General features: G+C 29.6%; 2 protein-coding genes across 2 annotated transcripts; one reads left to right on the top strand and one right to left on the bottom strand.

The window, feature by feature from the left end:
- Nucleotides 1-1,529: 1,529 nt before the first annotated feature.
- On the bottom strand, nt 1,530-14,202 carry LOC130974132 ((+)-neomenthol dehydrogenase-like). The gene is made up of 5 exons (XM_057898885.1): nt 14,002-14,202; nt 13,659-13,905; nt 12,178-12,246; nt 11,668-11,847; nt 1,530-2,024 (listed from the first exon to the last, which is right to left on the bottom strand). Exons 1-5 carry the CDS (start codon nt 14,031-14,033, stop codon nt 1,644-1,646), a joined length of 909 nt encoding a protein of 302 aa, XP_057754868.1. The 5' UTR covers nt 14,034-14,202; the 3' UTR covers nt 1,530-1,643.
- A 5,916-nt stretch (nt 14,203-20,118) lies between these two features.
- On the top strand, nt 20,119-20,838 carry LOC130975599 (uncharacterized). Its single transcript, XM_057900369.1, has one exon. It carries the CDS (start codon nt 20,119-20,121, stop codon nt 20,836-20,838), a length of 720 nt encoding a protein of 239 aa, XP_057756352.1.
- Nucleotides 20,839-22,044: the final 1,206 nt, after the last annotated feature.

Genomic DNA, 22,044 nt, shown 5'->3' with positions numbered 1-22,044 from the left:
AAACTAGTAAAACAAGCATTATTGAATGTGGCACATTTTTTACATAGTGAGTGACCAATCAACAATAGAAGTTAACTTGGTCATAAAGAATTTTTGTCTAGGAGGATATGTAATTCTTCCCTAACTTACTTGCACATTTTCTCTCTGTGCAATTATAATAATTATTTTATATAATAGTTTGCATAAAAGTATATTTCAACTACGTATGCAATTTCAAGCAGTTCTAATGAATTACAGTAAATTGGATCAACTTAAATCATCTAAGTGCTTGTTAATTGTTGAAACTTGTCAGAATTTTTACATAATATTTTGCATAAACATTTACCTCCTGCCAGGTCAAACTCCTCTGACTTCTAGCCTTTATTAAGGGGTTCAAGCAACTCTCTCACAAGCTCCAGGTAGTCCTTGCTTGAAATTGCCACATTCATGACATGTAATAGATATCTACAAAAGGATTGATGGTAAACACAAGTAATTGAGAAATAAAGAGAAGAAAAGAGTAACTTAGCTCACTAGTATATATAGAGAGAGAGATAGAGTTCTTGGACCTTATAGCTAGTCAATGCTATACTTGGAAGGATTCAATTTCTAAACTCCTAGTGAGGCCAATTGAGATATGGATCATCTGATCTATTCCATTAACTTTGAAGTAAATAACAATTATTAGTGTAAGACTAAAAAGAAAGGATGTTACAACTAGTAACAAACAAGATGTTGCAGATATGCTAGGATAGATAATAAAAAACATGCACTTTGACAAGATTTTCGATCATCATCAAATATTTTGCTAATTGCTATTCTTAATAGTATAACAGAGGCATTGAGGAATCAAATTAATAAGAACAAAGGAACAAAATGCAAAGATTGAACCAAAGAGTAAAAAAAGTGACGAATTGCAAACCTGACAAGAACAAAGGAACAAAATTGATATTCTATTTTTCGATGGATTAATAAGTTCAATACCTAGATATTAGGATTGTTTTTCATAACAACTCAATAATAGGAGAACAACAAAAAAAATTGACATGATCAAAACCTTGCTGTAGAACGGTACGAAACACCATTAAAGCATAAATTGACGATAACAAAATGCAGATGTTGAACCAAAGAGAAAAAAAGTGATGAACTGCAAATCTGAAAAGTGGTGGTCCTCTTTCATTTGTTGTCTTCTCACCGCCGCTCACCGCCTTTAGCCGCCGCAGCCGTCGTGATTGCGTCTCACGGTTGGGAAGGGGAAGAAGATGAAGATTGAAGAGTAATTTTGTATTTTTCAGATCTTGTTTCTCTCGATCCTTTTGTTTTAAATTATTTGAATTTTGAAATTTAAAAGTTAAAGTTTATTGAATTTTTATATTTGTTAGGTTTAGAAGGCTAGTGTTTTTTGAAATAAAAATAAGGATATTTCAGTTTTTTATTAAAAATAAATAAAAGGTTGTTTTTGTCAATTTCATATAAATTATAAGGATATTTTAATAAAATTAGTGATATGATATATATTTTAAAAAAAGAAATTTAAATATTGACGTGGATAATATAAGTTACGTGTCAAATTTTTATTTGTCCACATTTTTATCGTACCGATACGTATAAATTTATTATCGTACCATAGTAAACACCTTAAATTTATACAAATATTGAGTTGATCAAAATGGATCAACTTCACTTCTAAAGAAGAAAAGACCAGAAGGACCCCCATTGGGTAGGAGAGCCAACCTAACAGCACTTTGAGCACCTTCATCAACACTAAGGCGACCAGTATTGTAGTTGATATCAGTTTTGACATAGCCAGGACAAACAGCATTGATGCAAAAACATGGATGCTTCTTTGCAAGAATCCTTGTGTATGCATTCACACCAGCTTTTGAGACTATGTATGCAGAATGTGTAAGAGGCCAACATCCTTTGCTTTCTAATAAACCCTCTTCAAAATCCTTTAGATATTCATTCATAACTTCATCTACTTTTTCTTCTGTTAAGCTTTCAGCATCACTTAGAATTTCTTTAGCCCATCCATTTGGTAGGTTCTGTCTTAGTATAAGGCATACACAGAAATGTGCCAAAATAAATTAAGAGAAGTGCTAGGAGACAGCAACTTTTGTGATTTGTAGTAATCAAATAGTCATCAATGATGATTTCAATAGTGTGAGATTGGTGTGAGATTTCATCCAATGACTCACTTTTTTTTGCTGGTTACATGCTGGCCAGAATTTAATAAAGTTGTTGGCCTCTAAACTTTTTCATATATTAATAAAAAAAATCAGAATTTATTAATTATTATAATAATTAATAAATATTAAATAAAATAAATTTTAACTATTTTTTTATCTTTTTAATATTACCAAGGCATAAATAAATAATGATAGCAAATAAATTAACATGATTATTGAGTCAAAAAATAAAAGTTTAAGTATTATCTATAAGTATAAAAATATGTATTTAGTATTTTATAAAAAATTATTATATTATTATAAATAAATTTAATTATTTGTTTATTAAATTTGATTATTTTAGTAATTTGATTATGTAAGCAGAAAATATGTAAATTAATATATATAAATATACGCAAATACATATGCATAATTTAATGCCTGTTTTTGATATATATAATCTAATAATAGTTTAGTATAATTGCAAATTGAGTTTGACAAAAAATGGTCAAATTTTAGAATTTAAGCTTCGTTTGGAAAATTTTAAAAGTTTTTTTTTTTTACTTACAAAAAGTATTTGAAGAAGTTATTAAAATATTTATGAAAAAATTTAAAAAAATAACTTTTTTCATAATAAATAATACCCTTTCCGGCCCCTATCCTTTTTGAAAATTGACTAGCCGCACCCTAACATTTAAAAATTGACGAATCGGCCCCTGTCTATTCGCTCCGTTAGGCAAATCGACCCTTCCGTGGCCTCATCGGTTAAAACTCGACGGAAAACGTTGACGTGTAACGGTGAGCATGTGATCTGGCATGTACACGTCACGTTAATGTGTTAAGACAATTAGGCCCTTGCCTAATCATCAAAACAGCGTCGTTTGAAGGAAGGAGAGACGCGCGTTTGTGACCCTCTCCCCCTTCGTTCCTTACATGTAGCTTCAGTGGGAAAAACACCCACACTTCAAACACAAAATTACATACAAACCCTAGCAGAGTGAGACGTTTTCCTCCTTCAACAAGCTGACTAAGAGTTCCAGCGAGGAAGTGGCAAATGCTTTGTTGACAGAGACTTGACGGCGCTACAAAGGTTAGTGTGGTAATATTCGTTTGCTAGTTTCTGACTAAGTTGTACTTTGTAAAGTTGGGTTTTTGTAATCTTTTTTTCATACCCTTAGTCACTTTCGTTGGTTATGATTGGTGTGGATGAATATAGTAGCTAGTTAATCAAAGGTGTTGCACATTTTTCTTCTGGCAGATGTCATATGAAATTGTTCCTGTGTTTCACCATGGGGGTTGGTTCGAAAGGGATTCTGATGGAGTGTTGCACTACTCTGATGGAAAGGTGGAAACATTTCCTCCGTTAGATATAGACTATGTTAACTTTAAGGATTTGGTAGAAATGTTTATGAGTTTAGGGTATAGCAGCTACAAAGAGGTTTATTGGTATGATGGTACTGCCCCTGACTTGGAATCTGGATTGCATTTTCTTAAGGGAGATAAGGAGATTAACCAGATGTGTGACAAAAAGATGGAGGATATGGAGTCTAATTTGCTTGTGATATATTTTGAACACAATGTTAGCAAGCCAGATTATGTTGCTGTAGGCAGGACAGTGGATGAAGCTGTTGAAGTTGAGTCTTCCTCTTCTGACGATGGATATGAGACCACTGAAGATGAGCCGTACAAATCCCCTCCACCTGATTTTGAATCTAGTAGTAGCAGTAGCAGTGAAGAAGGTAAGGCCAAGAAGAGTAAAAAGGGTGGAAAGAGTGTGGAACACAAGTCTGCTAAGAAGAGGAATGTTGGGAAGCCACATACCCCTAAGAAGAAGAGTAATGCGCCACGTGGTGGTATTGATGACAAGAAATTGTCTCCTAGGACTAAGAAGAAAAAGGCAAAAAGATATGTTGGAAGAGTCAGAAAACATATATTGTCTCAAGAAGCAGGAGGTAATGGACCAAGTAGTGGGCCTAACACTGAAGCAGGTAATGGGCCAGGTGGGGTGGATCCAATTCCAGAGGCAAGTGGTAGGCCCAGTTCAGAGCCTGGTAATGAGGAGGTGGACTCAGACATTGACAAGCCATATGAATATGAATCTGAGGCATTTAACTCTCCCATTTCTAGTGAAGAGGATGAGGATAGACCAAGATATCCTGATTTTAATGAGGAAGCTGAGTATGGTGAGGTTGAGTTCCAAATAGGCCAACAATTCACTACTATGGAGCAGTTTAAGCAAGCATTGAAAGACTTTTTTGTGTTTGAGGGTAAGGAGCTGCAATATTTGAAGAATGAGCCGAAGAGAGTTAGAGCTAAATGTGCTGAGGAGGATTGTCCCTGGCTTGTGCTGTGTTCCTATAACAGCCAGAGTCTTTGCTATCAGATTAAGACACTGTATGGAGAGCACAACTGTGGAAGAAATTTGAGCAGCAATATGGCAACAAGAGCTTGGGTCACAAGCAAACTGGTTAAGAGGCTGCTAACCCAACCACTTATGACACCAAAAGAGGCATTGGAGCATATGAAACAGGACTATAATGTCCACGTTAACTACAAGATGATTTATCGAGCTTTAAAGGCTGCAAGAGAGGAGACAGTTGGTAAAGAGCGAGAACAGTATGGCAAGCTTCATGATTATCTGAACGAAATTCATAGAAGCAATCCGGGGTCAACAGGAATGGTTGATGTAATCCCACAACCAGAAGGGCGTCCACTTTTTAATAGGTTATACATATCTCTTGATGCTTGTAAGAAGGGATTTAAGAATGGTTGTCGGCCTCTGATTGGGTTGGACGGTTGTTTCTTAAAAGGCTACTTTGGTGGACACCTACTATCTGCTGTTGCACAGGACGCGAACAACCACTTTTTTGTAATATCCTTTGCTGTGGTTGAATCGGAAAACACTGACTCTTGGAGATGATTTTTGAACATATTGCAAGATGATATCGGGCCAGTCAGTGAGCATGGATGGAACTTTATGTCCGATCAACAAAAGGTATTAAGTTTTCTCTTATCAAATGTTTCGTTATGTTAGATTGGCTGGTTTTCTCTTATCAAATGTTTCCTTTGCTGTGTGTCTTCTTAAAGGGACTAGCTAATGCATTGCATGAAGCTATGCCGCAAGCACACCACAGAAATTGCGTGCTCCATATATGGAAAAATTTCATTAAGCATTTTAAAGACAAGCATACTAAGGGGCTGGTCTGGAAGGCTGCTCGGAGCACAACAATGAATGACTTCAGAAGGTCAATGGAGCTTATCAAGAAGGTGAACAATGCAGCCTATGAGTATCTAAACAAGTTTGATGCAAGTGCATGGAGCAAGGCATATTTTAGTCATGGACCTAAGGCCGACAACATCACGAACAACATGTGCGAAGTTTGGAACGCAAAAATTGTCGAGTACAGGGGCAAACCTATTTTAAGTATGTGTGAAGAGCTTAGGAGCTACATTATGCGCAAGATGGCAGGGCATAAACAAAGATTAAGCAGGTGCACTGGGAAGCTGGCTCCAGTTCAACAATTAAGGTTGGATGAGTATATTATACCAGAGAGCAACAAATGGACTGCAGAATGGGCTGGAGATGATGCTAGAGTGTTGTTTGAAGTGCAAAGACACCAAACTAGAGTTGCTGTCAACTTGCAGAGACAAACTTGTGCCTGCAATGTTTGGCAATTAACAGGTAACTAAACTTGTAATTCAGTTTATAATTTATTTAAGTTGGAATCTAATGCAATATCACATGCTGTTCACTGCATAACTATCAGGGTTACCTTGTAAACATGCTGTTGCCGCCATAGCAAAACTGAGGAGACAGAAACTAAGGCCAGAGGATTTTGCACATAAGTGGCTAACAATGGATGCCATTAGAGCTACTTATGGGGATTCAATCAAACCAGTTAATTCTGAGGAGTTCTGGGAAGAAACTAATAGGCTCCAACCTGAGTGGCTGAGGATAGCTCTGCGTCACTCATGGTTGCTACTTGAATTAGGGTTCGAAGAGGGGAACGAAGGGGGAGAGGGTCACTAAAACGCGCGTCTCTCCTTCCTTCAAACGACGCTGTTTTGATGATTAGGCAAGGGCCTAATTGTCTTAACACACATTAACGTGACGTGTACATGCCAGATCACATGCTCACCGTTACACGTCAACGTTTTCCGTCGAGTTTTAACCGATGAGGCCACGGAAGGGTCGATTTGCCTAACGGAGCGAATAGACAGGGGCCGATTCGTCAATTTTTAAATGTTAGGGTGCGGCTAGTCTATTTTCAAAAAGGATAGGGGCCGGAAAGGGTATTTACTCATTTTTCTATCACGTTTAAACCATAAGGTTCAATGAAAAAGATCTATTTTTATTTTTCAATGTGTTTGGCAAATTTCTAATAGTAAAAGTAAAAATACTAGAAAAACTAAAAAAAAAATTTTTGAGAAATTATAATTTATATTTTTTTAGAAGATCTTTTTTTCTTAAAAAAATGCATTTTTCACATAATAAATAAACAAAAAAATATTTTTATCTTATTTTACTCAAACATATAATTAATAGATAAAAAAATCAATTTTACATGAGATATCCCAAATATAAAATCACTTTTATTTTTTTTTAAAAAAAATCATTGATTTTTTTTAAAAATAACGTCCAAACAAACTTGGTGTACATGTAGCATAGTAAAAAAAAAATATACATCTAAAGTGAATGATATTGTTATTTTATTTTTAATAATATTATTTTATACATAATTATATAAATTTATACAAAAAAAGAAATAATATTTTATCAGAATAATATTTAGGTAGGTCTTTGGTGGCTAACGTTATAGTGATTAAGAATGGCTAAGTTTTGACTTACCAATGAACACATGACATATGGAGAGTTGGGTGAAAGTTGTTAGTTAGAGTGATATGCTTTATTGTTAATGAGTAGTAGGACAAAAGAGTAAATAAACTGACAAAAATTATGTGTATATTATGTGGACCTTTGTTTTGAAGGAAAAAAATCTATTAGTATTTTTTGAGTGGATAATTCCAAAATTTTAATAGTTGGGCTTTAGTGTAAAAATTTATTATAATGCTAGATCAATAAACGGTCATGAACTATTAATAATGAGAGAAATTCAAAAAAAAATAAAAATTAAATCATGTAATATTTATGTGAGCTCTTACTATTAATATATTTGTGGCATGAATTATATGAGACTATAAATTTATAAAGTGTTAAAATTTTATAAGAAAATATTTTTATTTTGAATAAAAATAACTATTAAACAGTATTGTTGATATTATCATAATTATTATTTTTGTTCTTGTTATTATTGATATTATTATTATTATTATTATTATTATTATTATTATTATTAAAAGAGAAATTTTTGAAATTAGTAATTTTTAGTAGTTTTGTTTATCTTTTGGTGAATATAAATACTAAATTATTTTTAACAGATAAATTTTATTAATTTATGTGTTCAAATTCAAAAAATTTTGAATGCAAATAGTAATGATTCATGTGTACAAAACTTTAATAAATATAGATGTAAATTATATTTATTGTGTAAACTATATGTTTATTGTTAGTCATATAGCATTGTTCTTGTTAAAAATCATCATAATAGTTTTATTAATAAGATTTATTTTTTTACTTTATGAATTCACTAAAACTTTCGTAAATTTTGAATTCATAATGTCATACCTTCTATAATTTACTTAAATAAACTAGTTGAAAATTAATCATACTAAATTGTCTTAAAACTAAATTCACTGTTAATTTTTTTTCTCTAAATATTTATATAGAGCATGGTCCTTGTATAAATTTTAAAGAAACAAATATAAAATTTGTAAAACCACCACGATTTGTGAAGTAAATTTATTAGTTTTTATCAATGTTTATACTTTTTTAAGATATTAATTTGTTAATTTTTATTTAACTAAAAATTTTTTGTTTTTTAATTTGTATATCCATGATTATACATATTATTTGTTAATTCCATGATATAAGTTTTAAAACAAAAGAAGAAATACGCATTGATAAGCACGAAATATAAAAATATAAAACAAAAAGAGTCACTTGTATTTTTTTAGGATACTCATGTAAAATTACAGTAAAAAATATTTTAATCATAATAGTGTATAAAATATTTTTGTATTTAGGGACGGATCTAGGATTTTTAATATGAAGTGGTCGAATTATAGACAAATTTTCTAACTTCGTTTTTAGATTTTTTCATTACATAAAAGCAATTTAGGAATAATATATAGTTATTGAATTGGTTTTATCCAAATATAAAAAAAAATCTTATAAATTATTTTTTGTAATATCATTTTTGATATGACAATTACATAAAAGGGACATTAATATCAATAATATATTATAAAATTATAATGGACCAAAAATTTATAGTATATTTAATTACAAAAGTTATTAATTAAAATTACTTGAAAAAAATTATAAATTATTAATTACTTAAAAAGTATAATACTGTTATCAAATATAAGATACGAATATCAAAATAAAATAATAGCTGAAATTAAATAAGTTAACATAAAAAAAAGATTAGGTAAATTTTTTGTTGAAAATGTAAAATTAAACAAAAACTGAATATTTTTTACAAGAAAATAACATCTAAGATACACAATATAATTACCAGAACATAATTCTATAAGTCATTACTAATATTTTATATAATAATATAAATGTTAAATATGTTATTATTAAAAGAACAAACAATTTTTCTTAAAAATAGATATAGAAATAAATATATAAAAATTAATTTCATAAGTACAAAAACTTGAGTGTATGATAATAAATTGGGTAAGTAAAAATTATTAGTGAGCTAAATAAATAATATATAAATCCATTACATAATAAAAAATTAATACATATAAAGTTACTAAATTATATAATATTTTTTATTTTCTTAGACATATATCCCATATGTAAATATAGTTCTTTAAAATTTTTGGATGGCCGAGGCTACTAGTGTTTCTTACATATTATAATAAAAGATAAAAACAAAATAAAAATTAATAAAAACCGAAATTCACATTTTTTATTTGACTGAAACTCAAATAAAATTGCATATCTACAAACATATAAATTTAAACCATGAATTTTGTTTAAAAAAAATAACCTATATAAAACCTTCTAATGTGACATTTCAGTATAAATTTTTTACATTTTAAATTTTAAAATAACAAATAATTATAATAAACAAATTTATAAAAGTCTAACCAGATTTATACAGTGTGATTCTAAAAATATTTGGACATAGCATTAGTAAAATTATTATTTCTTTTAATAATAATAATAATAATATAAATAATAACTAAGAACAAAAATAATAGTAATAATGATAATATCAACAATACTGTTTAATGGTTATTTTTATTTAAAATAAAAATATTTTTTTATGAAATTTTAACATTTTATAAATCAGGCCTACTACACATCCATATAACCATATAACTAAGTTGGCCCAAACCCAAATTAATTCAAGCGCATTAAATGAAGAGTGAGAAACACGCGTCAGACACAAAAAAAACCTCTCGTTTTCCATTCGCGCTTCATTATGAAAGAACGTTCGATCTTTAACACGAAACCAATACACCAAAACACTCATTCTCTTCAAATCTCTCTGAACATCACTCAAACTTCAATCACATTCTTTGCGGAAACCACTATTACAAAGGAACTGAAAGAAGATTTCACAAGCAACAACCAGAAACAAACAAAAACAGCAACAAAGACTACAAAAGGTATGAGAAAACTACTGTTCATTTAAAATCTTGCAATGTCGTGTTTTGCCTAGTTTCATTTTAGTTTTACTGCTTTGATTTGCTTCATTTAGTAGATTGAACTATTGTCAATAATTTTTACAGTATAACTAGGATTTTAAGATACAGGCTTGTTCTTATTGGTGTGGATAGTTTAACTAGAGTTCTGTTACTATTTTCAATACTTCTTTTGCATTGGAGAACACTATTCTTATTGATTGAAAATTGATAATGATTTATTAACCACATGAACGTTTTTCGGTTCAGTGGCCTTTGTAATTTTGTTTATGTGCATGAAGAATTTTCGGTTCGGTGGGTTGTGGCATATTGATTAACTTGATTAGTATACATGCTTGTTCTAGGACAATTGACACTAGAGACAACTCTTTCACTTTGATAAGTCATATCTTACACAAAATCCATTGACTACATCAACAACCATAAGCATGTATATCTTAATCAAGTTAATCAATATGCCACAATCCACCGAACCGAAAATTCTTCATGTACAGAACCAAAATCACAAAGGCCACCGAACTGAAAAATGTTCATGTGATTAATAAATTATTATCAATTTTCAATCAACATGAATAGTGTTCTCCAATGTAAAAGAAGTACTGAAGATAGTAACAGAGCTCTATTTAAACTATCCACACCAATAAGAACAAGCTCCTATATCTTAAAGCCCTAGTTATATTATGAAAATCATTGATAATAGTTCAATCTACTAAACGAAGCAAATCAAAGCAGTAAAATTAAAATAAAACTAGGCGAAACGCGACATTGCAAGATTTTAAGTGAACAGTAGTTTTCTCATACCTTTTGTAGTCTTTGTTGCTATTTTCGTTTGTTTCTAGTTGTTGCTTGCGAAATATTCTTCTGATTCCTTTGCAGTAGTGGTTTTCACAAAGAATGTGATTGAAGTTTGAGTGATGTTCAGAGAGATTCGAAGAGAATGAGTGTTTTGGTGTATTGGTTTCGTGTTGAAGATGTAACGTTCTTTCATAATGAAGTGCGAATGGAAAACAAGAGTTTTTTTTGTGTCTAACGCGTGTTTCTCACTCTTCATTTAATGCGCCTGAATCTATTTAGGCTTGGGTCAACTTGATTATATGGTTATATGGATGTGTAGCAGACCTGTAAATTTATACTCTCATATAATTATGCCACAAATATATTAATAGTAAGAGCTCACATAAATATTACATGATTTAGTTCTTATTTTTTTTAGATTATTCTCATCATTAATAGTTCATGACCTTTTATTGATCCAACATTATAATTGATTTTCACGCTAAAGTCCAACCATTAAAATTTTGGATTTATCCACTTAAAAAGCACTAAAAAAAATTTTTCCTTAAAAAAAAGTTCATATATACACATCATTTTGGTTAGTTTATTTACAATTTTGTCCTGCAGTAATCACTAACAATAAAAATCTATCACTCTAACTAACAACTTCCACCCAATTCTTCATATATCATATAATTATTGATCAGTCAAAATTTAGCCACTCTTAACCATTATAACTTTGACCACCAAAGACCTACCCTAATATCTATGCTTTATATATAATGTTGTTTTAAATTAATCAAATTTAATTCAAATGTTAACCAAAATATTACTTTTTCATGGGCCAAATCAGACTAATTTATTATGAAATAATATTCTTCTGCTTTATCGGAAAGTTCTTTTCAATTAGTATAAATCCTTAACAGCTAACAATTATAATTTATAACTCAGATTGACATACCTTCAACTTCCCTAAGGAGGAGGAAACACCAACGATTCTTGGCGAGTCTGACAACTCTAGAAGGGGAATAAGTGCTTCACACATTCCTTTGACTCCATAGTAGTTTGTTCTAATGGCTGCTTCTACTAATTCATAATTTTGAGTTTCATATTTTCTCCAATCAATAGTATCATGAGTCTCCTGCACTCAAAGATGAAACAAAGTTAAACTTTTTAATAATATAATTCTATAAATAAGGGCACGAATTTTTAAATGAGTATATATATATATAACAAAAGAAACACTCCAATATTCTTTTCTCACAATAGCGAGGATTGAATTAAATTTTATACATATACATAAAAGTACAATATATATATATATATATAGCTAGCTAGAAAACTAACCAACTATATCAAGTACTGTACTCATGTTCTTTGACTTTCAACCAAGTAAAATTACTTCAAACCATGCTTATAAAAGTGAAAATAATAATAATAATAATAATAATGATAATGAAATAACACATACCACACCACTAAGTAAGACTTCGAAAGCACTGTAGTCAACATCGGCACCGAAAATTCCTGCATTATTCACCTGAAAAACAACAAAAAAGGAAAAAATTATGTAAAATTGAGCTGGCCCCAATTGAGCGACCAACTTGTTTTGAATTTTTTTTTTACTTTAATTTCAGTAAAATTTTTACTTCGCAAGAAGTTTTTTTTTTATCAAAAATAAAATGACTAAAATTCACAACCTCTTAAATGAATATAAAGAAATTATGTTATTTTATTTCGTAAAAAGCCTATTAAAATTAGTTTTTAAAAAATAATTTTTTTTAAAATACCCTAGTATTTATATTTGATAACTTAAACTAAAAACAAATTTAAATAAGTACAATCAACGGCAATGTTATTTCATAAAATAGTTTTAAAATTTTAAAATAACTGTAATAGACATAGATAGATAAAAAATTTTGATTGTGAATTAATTTTGACAAAAAATAATTTAATTGCGAATAAATTTTGAATAATTATTAATATATGTAGTATTATTTTTTAAAATTTTTATGAAAAAATTAACTTTAAAAACCACCAAAATTAGTAAAAGCACTTTAATTTTTCAAAATTATAAAAATATAAGCAAATAATCTTTTTGTAGTACTAAATGTAAAATGAAATGCTTATGACCATTTCAAAAAAATTATCAAATTAAGCTTTCGCTTGGACTATTGTTCCGTCTAATAAAAAAAGATTAATATTAAATTTGTTTATGATAAAATCACCTATTTTTTAAATTAATTCTCAAAAAAAAATTTTAATCATATTAGTTTTTAAAAAATAAAACGTAAATCAAATTAATCATTTCGTTAATTAGATGATGACGTGGTAGGTTAATTAGATGATGACGTAGCATTAACCTACCACGTCAGTATGTCACGTGACACTTAATATAATACATTATTATATACCTTGTAATATATATATATATATATATATATATAAAACAGCTATTCTAAAATCGTTCATATATAGCAAGAAGTTGAAGGTCTGTTTCGGTTGTGGTGTTTACTTTTTACTTTTTAATTTTTTTTATTTTTAAATTTTTGTGAGAAAAATAATAAAAAAATAAAGTGGAATAAAAAGTTCTTAGTATTCTCTATTTTTGTTCAAATCTTAAAATAAGCAAATTTAAAAAATAAACCAGAACTTAAAAAATTTAAACATACTCGAATATCTATTGATAAAAGGACACCAGATATTTACTGTTTATTGTTATAAAAATTTTAATTAGTATTTTTCTTTTCAAAAATTAATTATTAAAAATCAAAATTTTCCAAGACTTATTTGTCATTTTATTTTTAAAAATTTATGTTTTAGAATTTTATGAAAAAATAAAAATATACAGCAGAATAAAAAAATAAGATTTATTATTTTATTATTTTGGCAAAATTTTAAAATAAGAAAAGTTAAAAAAAAAAAAACAGATCCTAAAATTTTTAAACATACCAGGATATCAAGTTTTCCGAAGTGGATTTTGATGAAATTTACAAGGGATGCTATGCTGTTAGCATCAGTGACATCAAGCTGATGAAAAAGAATATGGCCAGATAAACCTAAATCTTTGAGATTCTGAAGAGCTTCATGACCGCTTTTTTCATCTCTTGCTGTTAAGATCACTGTGATCCCATTAGAAGCCAATTGCTTACATATCCCAAATCCTATTCCTTTGTTTGCTCCTGTCACCACTGCATACCTATAAACATGAACATAAAGCAGATCAGTTCAATAATATGGTAGTTATACACACGTGAATCATGAATAGATTATGAGAATTGAATAGAGATGCAACCTTGTTGCACTTTCTGTTGTTTTTGATGCCATTGTTGCTTATAAAAAATCTTTTAGATTGGAATATACAAGTTTCAAGGAGAGAGAGTTTGCTAGCTTCCCCTTATTATTAGAGTACTTCGTTCAGCATTATCCACTCAAAAAGGAGCAATTTACAAATTGCAGGTCAAACTTGTTCAGCTACGTGATTGTGATTGCACCGCCATATTTGACGGAGATTATTACTTTATCAGAGTTCAGCACAATCAATTTTCGAGATTTTTATTTTTAATATTGGGTTTATATTGGTGTAATCTACCAAAATGTCTCAAAAATTGTGTTTGACGTAGTTGTGAACATTTTTAATGGTTATAATAAAACGTCATCACCGTTTTTTCATTTCCGTTACTATTATCTTCAACAAAACGTTATTGACGTTTTGCACAAAATGTCACTGACGTTTTTTTTTCATCAATTAAAAAAATAAAAAATATACAAAACGTCGTTACCGTTTTATATATAAAAAATTTATAAAATTCTTTTAACACAAACACAAAACGTCAATGCCGTTTTGTTATTATTTAATTAAAAATTATTATTAAGTGCCAAAACGTCATCCACATTTTGTTCTTTTCAAAAAGAATAGATCAAATCCAATAGCAGAATAATACACAATGTTATAAAAATATCAATGCATATCACAAGTTTATTTATAATATAGAAACAAATGAACCTTAATTTTCTTTAGCTCGATTAAGAATTAAGAAGGCCTTGAGAATTTAATTACAATCAATTAGTAGTTATCATTTGAAGTTACTATGATATTTATATACAAAAAATTTATCATTAAATTAGTCACTTTTATAAAATAACTTTAAATATTATATATTAAAATAGAATAAAAAATATATATTTATATATAAATATATAATAATTAATTTAATAATTTATTTGTAGTGTATAAATAATATTTTTAGTTTAAAATATTCCCTTTATTTTCATTTTTTTTTGCTAAACAAAAGTGAATTTACACCGGTTAATTATAAGTTTAATTATTTTGTTGGTCTTTATAATTTTATCAAATTTATAATTAGGTTTCTATATATATATTTTTTCATTTGGATTCTTAAACTATTTTAAATTTTATAATTATGTCATTTTTATATCAATAATATTAAAATTAATAGAATATTTCTCCTAAAAACTTTGTAATCAAAGATCTAATCTTAATTATAGATATATGATCTTCAATTTACGAATAAATATTCAGTTAGTTCTAATTTTGTTATATTATAAAAGATTTAATTATAAAATTAAAAGTAGTGTAAAATTCAAGTTAAAAAAATAAAAATTTAATTAAAATTTTAATAAATTAACAAAAATTAACAGAATAATTAAATATTAATTATATAGTGTATTATTCACCGCTTTAATGCATCATTCAATATTAGTATCATATAAATATTGATACAATTCATTGATTTTTTATTTTTATTATTATTTATTTTAAACAACTAAAAAATATATTATTTGCTAAGTTATCTTAGCTTATTTTTTTATTGGTCATGTTATTTTTATTATTTTAAAAAATAATATTTTACAATTAGGTCTTTATATATATTCTTTTTAATTGAATCTTTAAACTATTTTTAATTTTGTAATTTGGTTATTTTTATATCAAAAATATTAAAATTAATATAATATTTCTCCTAAACAACTTGTGATCAAAGATCTAATCTTAATTATAGATATTTAATCTTCAATTTATAAAAAAATATTCAATTAATTTTAATATTTTTTATACTACAAAAGATTTAATTATAAAATTAAAAATAATGAATGAATTCAATTAAAAAAATATAAGAACTTAATTAAAAATTTAATAAAACCATAAAGATTCACAGAATAATTAAACTTTGATTATATAGGGCATTATTCACCATTTTAATGCATCATTCAATATATTAGTACCATACAAATATTGATACAATTTGCCAATAAATTATAGCTTAAATGGCATATAATTTCCTCATATTCATCTAAAAGATCACAAATTCGAGTTTTTCTATTTTTGGTAAAAAAAAATATATTCATATAATTAATTGATTTTTTATTTTTATTATTACTTATTTTAAACAATTAAAAAATATATTATTTGCTAAGTTATCTTTTTTTATTTGTCATCTTATTTCTATTATTTAAAAAAAGATATTAAATAATATTTATAAAATAAAACAAATAAACAAAGAAATAAATAGCATTTTTATAAAAATATCTATAAGTATAATTTTTTGTTATTTTTTAATTTTAAAATATTTTATATTTTCATACCTGAGTTGATCTAAAAATTTTTAGATCAAATTTGAATGTAAAAATATATATATGATTTAATTCAATTTATTTTTTTTAATTGGATCAAAATCTTGACCAAATTTAATTAGTGGTATCTTTGATTTCGAAAGAAAATATAGTGTATTTAATGTGGAGTAAATGGTCAAATTAGTCTCTTAAAGATTATTTGTTCTCTAAATTGGTTTTCGAAAGAATTTTTTAATTAAATTCGTCCTGATTTTACATTAGTCATATTAGTCCTTTCGTCATTTTATTTGTTCGTGGTGTCAAAATTTGTTAATGTAATACGTTAAGTGACAACTTAATACACACAAGAGTCTTAATTGACTATCAACATAATAAATTTATAAAATTAGATCAAACCAAAATCTAATTGTGAGGAGAACTTGAGATATTAGAATCCCTTACTTTGGAGTTGATTTGATATAATTTTATAAACTAATCATGTTAATAGTCAACTAAGACTTTTACGTGTGTGTTGGAGTGTCACTTAACGTGTTATATTAACAAATTTTGACACCATGAATAAACAAAATGACGGAAAGACTAACATGAGTAGTTTAAAATCTTTAAAAAATGAATTTGATAAAAAAAATTTCAGAAATTAATTTAAAGAATAAGTAATCTTTTAGAGACTAATTTAATAATTTACTTATTTAATATGTTATAGGAATAAAAAAAGGATAAAATATGACAACAGGATACCAAAAAGGAGAGATAATTATGATGTTCATATAAAATAATACTAATGTCTCTTTAAACATTATTGTTGTTCCTTTTTTTTTACAGATCCTGTTGAAAAACATATACAATCTCAAACATTAAAGATAAGAATGTCATGTAATCATGGCATCTCACGCCACTTAATTTCATCAAAATTATCTATAACTTCATTATCTTCTCACAAAATAAAACTAAAATCTACCTCCCAATTAAGAAGAAGCATATCTCGGGTCTTTAAGATTAAATCACCATCATTGCCGACATGAGCAGAGAAACAATTTTTAACGTCCAAAAAAACATCTAGAAAATTAAGCTCACAGATAATCGACTTGATCCCACATTCACAATTAAGCAAGCAATGGACCTCTGAATTTTTCACACTGATAAAGAACCAGAGCAATCCTTTATCTAAACTCCAGCAGAGTCTCGCACAACACAACCAAATCTAGCTCGCCTTAGATCAGCGAAAATGCTTGCATCACTGGTAACCTTTGCCATATCTAACAGAGGAGGCTCCCAACGAGTTTTGTTAATTTGATCCTCACAAAAATATTTTGTGCGAAAGACAAAGATGAAACTCGCGAACAGTGTTCTAAATATTAAGAGCAATCTTCATTAGGGACCATGAATCAAGAAGGTTGAATAGTTTTTATGATGCCATATCCACCAAGCAATGCACAAAACATAATTCTCCTTTGCGAACTGCAACTTGGATCTAAAAAGAAGATGTCGAACTCCGAACATAATGAAAAAGAGATGGATCAACAAGCGTCCATACCTCTCTCGACCTAATGCAATCTCATGAACAGTGGATCAATGATTTAGCATGCTTTTTACAGCGGGAGCAACTCCCCAAGAAAGCTAAACTCCTTTTGAATCTCATGGAAGCAGGGAGAAGGATATCAAGATAACTCAACTAGATAAAAAAAATTTATTTTTTCAGAAAGTTTGCTTCTCCAAAACCAATTTTAATTTGTCCGTGGATTCCAATTAATTTTGTTTTCCAACCTAAATACTGTCCAGCTTGAAGCTGAGAGTTGAGATTATTCAACAAATTTAAAAGAGCATGAGAGAGAGGAGTCACCAATCTCTCAAAAAGCTATCTTCCATTTTCCCAAATTTGATTAATAGTTAATTCTTTATCAGAGATATGGATATAAGGCAATCCAAGAATCATATAAGATAGATTGATCCATATTTTTCATGCACCAAGAAAAGTCATTTTTAATATGATTGAGTCTCAACAATACCTTTCTAGAAATAGGATTCGCCACGATGATGATGCATCTGAAAGCCATGACAAATCTTAAAATATTTAACAAGAATTATTTGAACCCAAACTTTATCTGGATATTTAAAAAACTACCAAACTAATTTGCCAAAAAGAGATAAATTCACCAAACCAGCATCTCTAATATCCAATTCACCAGTCTTCTTAGAAACAATCAACTTCTCTCAACTTACAAAAAAAAAATTTCTACCATTATTTTTTTTTCTTCCATGGTGTTGATCGGAAAAATATTTTTCGATAATAGTAAGTTGAATCGAAATAAAGTGAGTATGGGTTCTCGAAAAGATAAGTTTATAAGTCCGAAGTTGGAGATAATTGGTGCTGATGTGGATTTCAATAGTGTTGTTATCGAGTGAGCTAAATCGAATGGAAGGTTTCGATTCGAAGAGTTGAGTAAGGCCTTCAAAAAGCGCTGATGAATTAGTTGCAGAAGTGGAAAGTTAATAGCTTTTATTGCACGAGAAAATTATGGGAAATGCCAACAATTATGCGGCGAGAACGGTTACTAAGAGAGAAGGTGCCTCAAATTTGAAAATACCAAAATTAAATTATAATTATGAATTAGTGATCAGTTATGTAAGGTTAGCCTATAAATACTAGAAAATCTTAGTTAATAGGGGTTGAAACTTTCATTCAAAAAAACACTCTAAACATTCTCACATATCAGCGATTTCCTGAGTTTGCGATCGAGTTAGATTTTCTGTAGGGTTCCTTCCACTTTCTTCTTCAATTCATTTTCTCTTCTGTAAAATTTAACATTTCAAATTAAGTTTATTCTTAAGTGTTCTTTATTTTTTCTTGTTCATTTTATCTCTTTGTACCTAATTTGAATTATTGTTATTACTTTTCCTTTAATTTTTCAAGCAATTTTTCCTTTTCATCATTTATTTGGTTATTCTGTTTTAAAAACTTTAATTTCTGAATTATACTTATCAATCTTTACAAATTTATTTTATTTTGTCATTGTCGAAACTTGTCTAATCAAAGACACTTTGATACACTTCTAGAAAACTGGTACTCACACAAAGGAGTTGGTTTCGCTCCCAGACTATTAAAATCGAACCACCATCGATTTGCTAAAAATCGACAAAACAAATTGGCACGCCCGGTGGGACAGTTTTAAGTCGAAGTGTGTCAAATAATTAATTTCCAGTAATTTCTTAGTGTATGCGAATACGAAGTGCGAAGATCATTCACATGGCTGATTGGCAAGTCCGGTGGGACAGTTTTAAGTCGAAGTGTGTCAAATAATTACTTTCCAGTAATTTCTTAGTGTATACGATTACGAAGTGGGAAGATCATTCACATGGCTGATGAATTATCAAATGTGAATGGTGGTTCGTCCACCAATAATAGCATACAGTATCCATGCAACAAGCCGACGTGTCTTCACGTTCGGAAGGCGCAATCGGAACTAAAAGTATAGCCGTCATGACTATTCAAACTGGAAATATTGGACGCAATACTCGTTCACGTGGCCCTACGCCACTGTATCAACCTCCATTAACCGCTGGTTGACCACCTTATAGTCTTCCTGCTGGTTATACCCCACCGGTAGGTGGATTTATGCCGCCTATCCGCTTTGGGAGTACTAATGGAGTGAATAATATGCTAAATCCACAGCAATACTCTGAGTATTCTCGTGAATATCATGTGGGCTCTACTTCGAATGCTACCAATTCAATGGCAGTGTATTGACAACAAGTGGAGGAAAGTCATCATGACTTGGTCAATTTATTGACCCAACAAATGACTACAATTCTGAATCCCATGATGGCTGATCATGAATCGAGATTCGAGCATCTGGCCAGACAAGTTGAAAGGATTGCTCGAATCGTCGATTATGATGAAGGTGAGAGGCATAATGCTCGAGGGAATAATGAGGGGATGGAAAATATTTTCCAAAATGAAAATCATATTCCAAATCGAGAAAATCATCACCTGGTTCATCGAAATGAAAATGCTGATAACGTTTTACATGGATTACGTGGTGATCGTTATCAGGTCACTCGAATTGTAGAGGAGGTTTTAAATCGGGTTGGATTGAATGTTGGCTTTATGAATCAGCCACATTTTGTGTCTGCTTTTTCTCAAGTAGTTCAAATGGCTGAAGTGCCAAGAGGGGTAAAAATTCTAAAAATAACCACAAAGTTTGCTGGGGAAGTTGATGGATCGACAACTAAACATGTTGCTCGTTATTTGGTCGAGATTGGGAACCTAGCCAATGATGAAAATTTGAAAAAAAAAATTTTTCCTTCGTCATTGATGAAGAATGCATTTACATGGTTCTCGAATCTTAGACCAAATTCAATTACAACATGGAATCAGTTAGAAAATGCTTTTCATGCTCAGTTTTATCGAGGGAAAATGAACGTAGCAGTTACCGATTTAGTAGATTTGAAACGTGAAGATGGTGAAACTATTGATGATTATTTAATACGTTTCAAAAATGCTAGAAGTAGGTGCTATATGACATTACCTGAAATGAGATAGTGATAATAGCAACCATGGGTTTGGGATTCTATGTGTAGGAAATTACTTAATGTGCATATTCCCGATTTGGCTCATCTGGCTGAAAAGGTTCGGCAGACTGAACTTATGAAAAAGGAGAAAGAAAAACATAGAACTAAGCAGAGGTCGAAAAGTAAACCATTTACTTAAAAAGAGAATGTTGCTTATGTAACGATGGAATCCTCAGAGGAAGAAATCGATTTTGAAACAGAAGTCGATTTAGCTGAACTTAAGAAAGCCCCTCTATATGTTTGTTCTTTATTGAAAAAACTCCCTGTTAGTGAAAAGTCGAATGATTCAAAAATTAAAAGTGAAAAGAAATGTAGTTTTGATATCTCGAAATCTTATCAGATTTTTGATGTGTTGCTTAAAGATAAACAATTGGTTTTACCTGAGGGTAGAACATTACTTTCCTTAAAAGATTTGAAAGGAAAATCTTATTGCAAATTTATCAAGCAACAAGTCATTCAACTAACAGTTGTGTTCGTTTCAGGGATTTGATTCAAGAGGCAATCATGGAAGGACGTTTGAAATTTAATGATGGTAAGAAGGAAATGAAGGTTGATGTGGATCCCTTTGAAACTGATGCTAGTTATCTGGAACCTTGCTTTGGTGTGAATATGGTTGGGATGTCTTATGATTTTGATGTGGCTCTCGATGATTTCGAGTCACAAGTAAGATCTCTGTACCCTAGAACAGGGGATGGTTTGTTAGACTTCTTGGTTCAACAAAAGATTAAAGACCGGGATGTATATCTGTGTCCAAGGTGTAATGCTGTTTTTGACGCTGAAGCAGCAGCAATTTTTGAGAAGGAGAGAATGAAGAAAGAACTGGCCGACAGGGAAGAACAAGCACGTCCGAGGCAACCAATTCGACGTGTAGAAGGTTTTGGTTCAAAAATTCCTCCACATGATGTGACTACACCTTTGAGCCAATCTCAAGCTATTAGTGTTCAGTGGATCCAGAATTGCCAAGAGTTCCAAAGGCGTGATCACTTGTATCGACGCAATCCTCAGTGGGGGCATCGAGCACTGCTCGAAATCAATATGCCTCTTATCGAGGGCGAGTTAGAGTATACCCAAGAGGGAGAGGTGGAAGAAGAAGTTTCAATCAGAATAAGAAACTTCAGATCGATGCAGGAAAAGAAACAAGCAAGGGGGAAACTCCTTCTGTTCATTCCTGAATTGT

The sequence above is a fragment of the Arachis stenosperma genome, chromosome 4, assembly GCF_014773155.1.
Source record: "Arachis stenosperma cultivar V10309 chromosome 4, arast.V10309.gnm1.PFL2, whole genome shotgun sequence".
Taxonomy (NCBI): Eukaryota; Viridiplantae; Streptophyta; class Magnoliopsida; order Fabales; family Fabaceae; genus Arachis; species Arachis stenosperma.
Note: the sequence above shows the minus strand (reverse complement) of the source record. Positions and strands in the feature narration are given on the sequence as shown.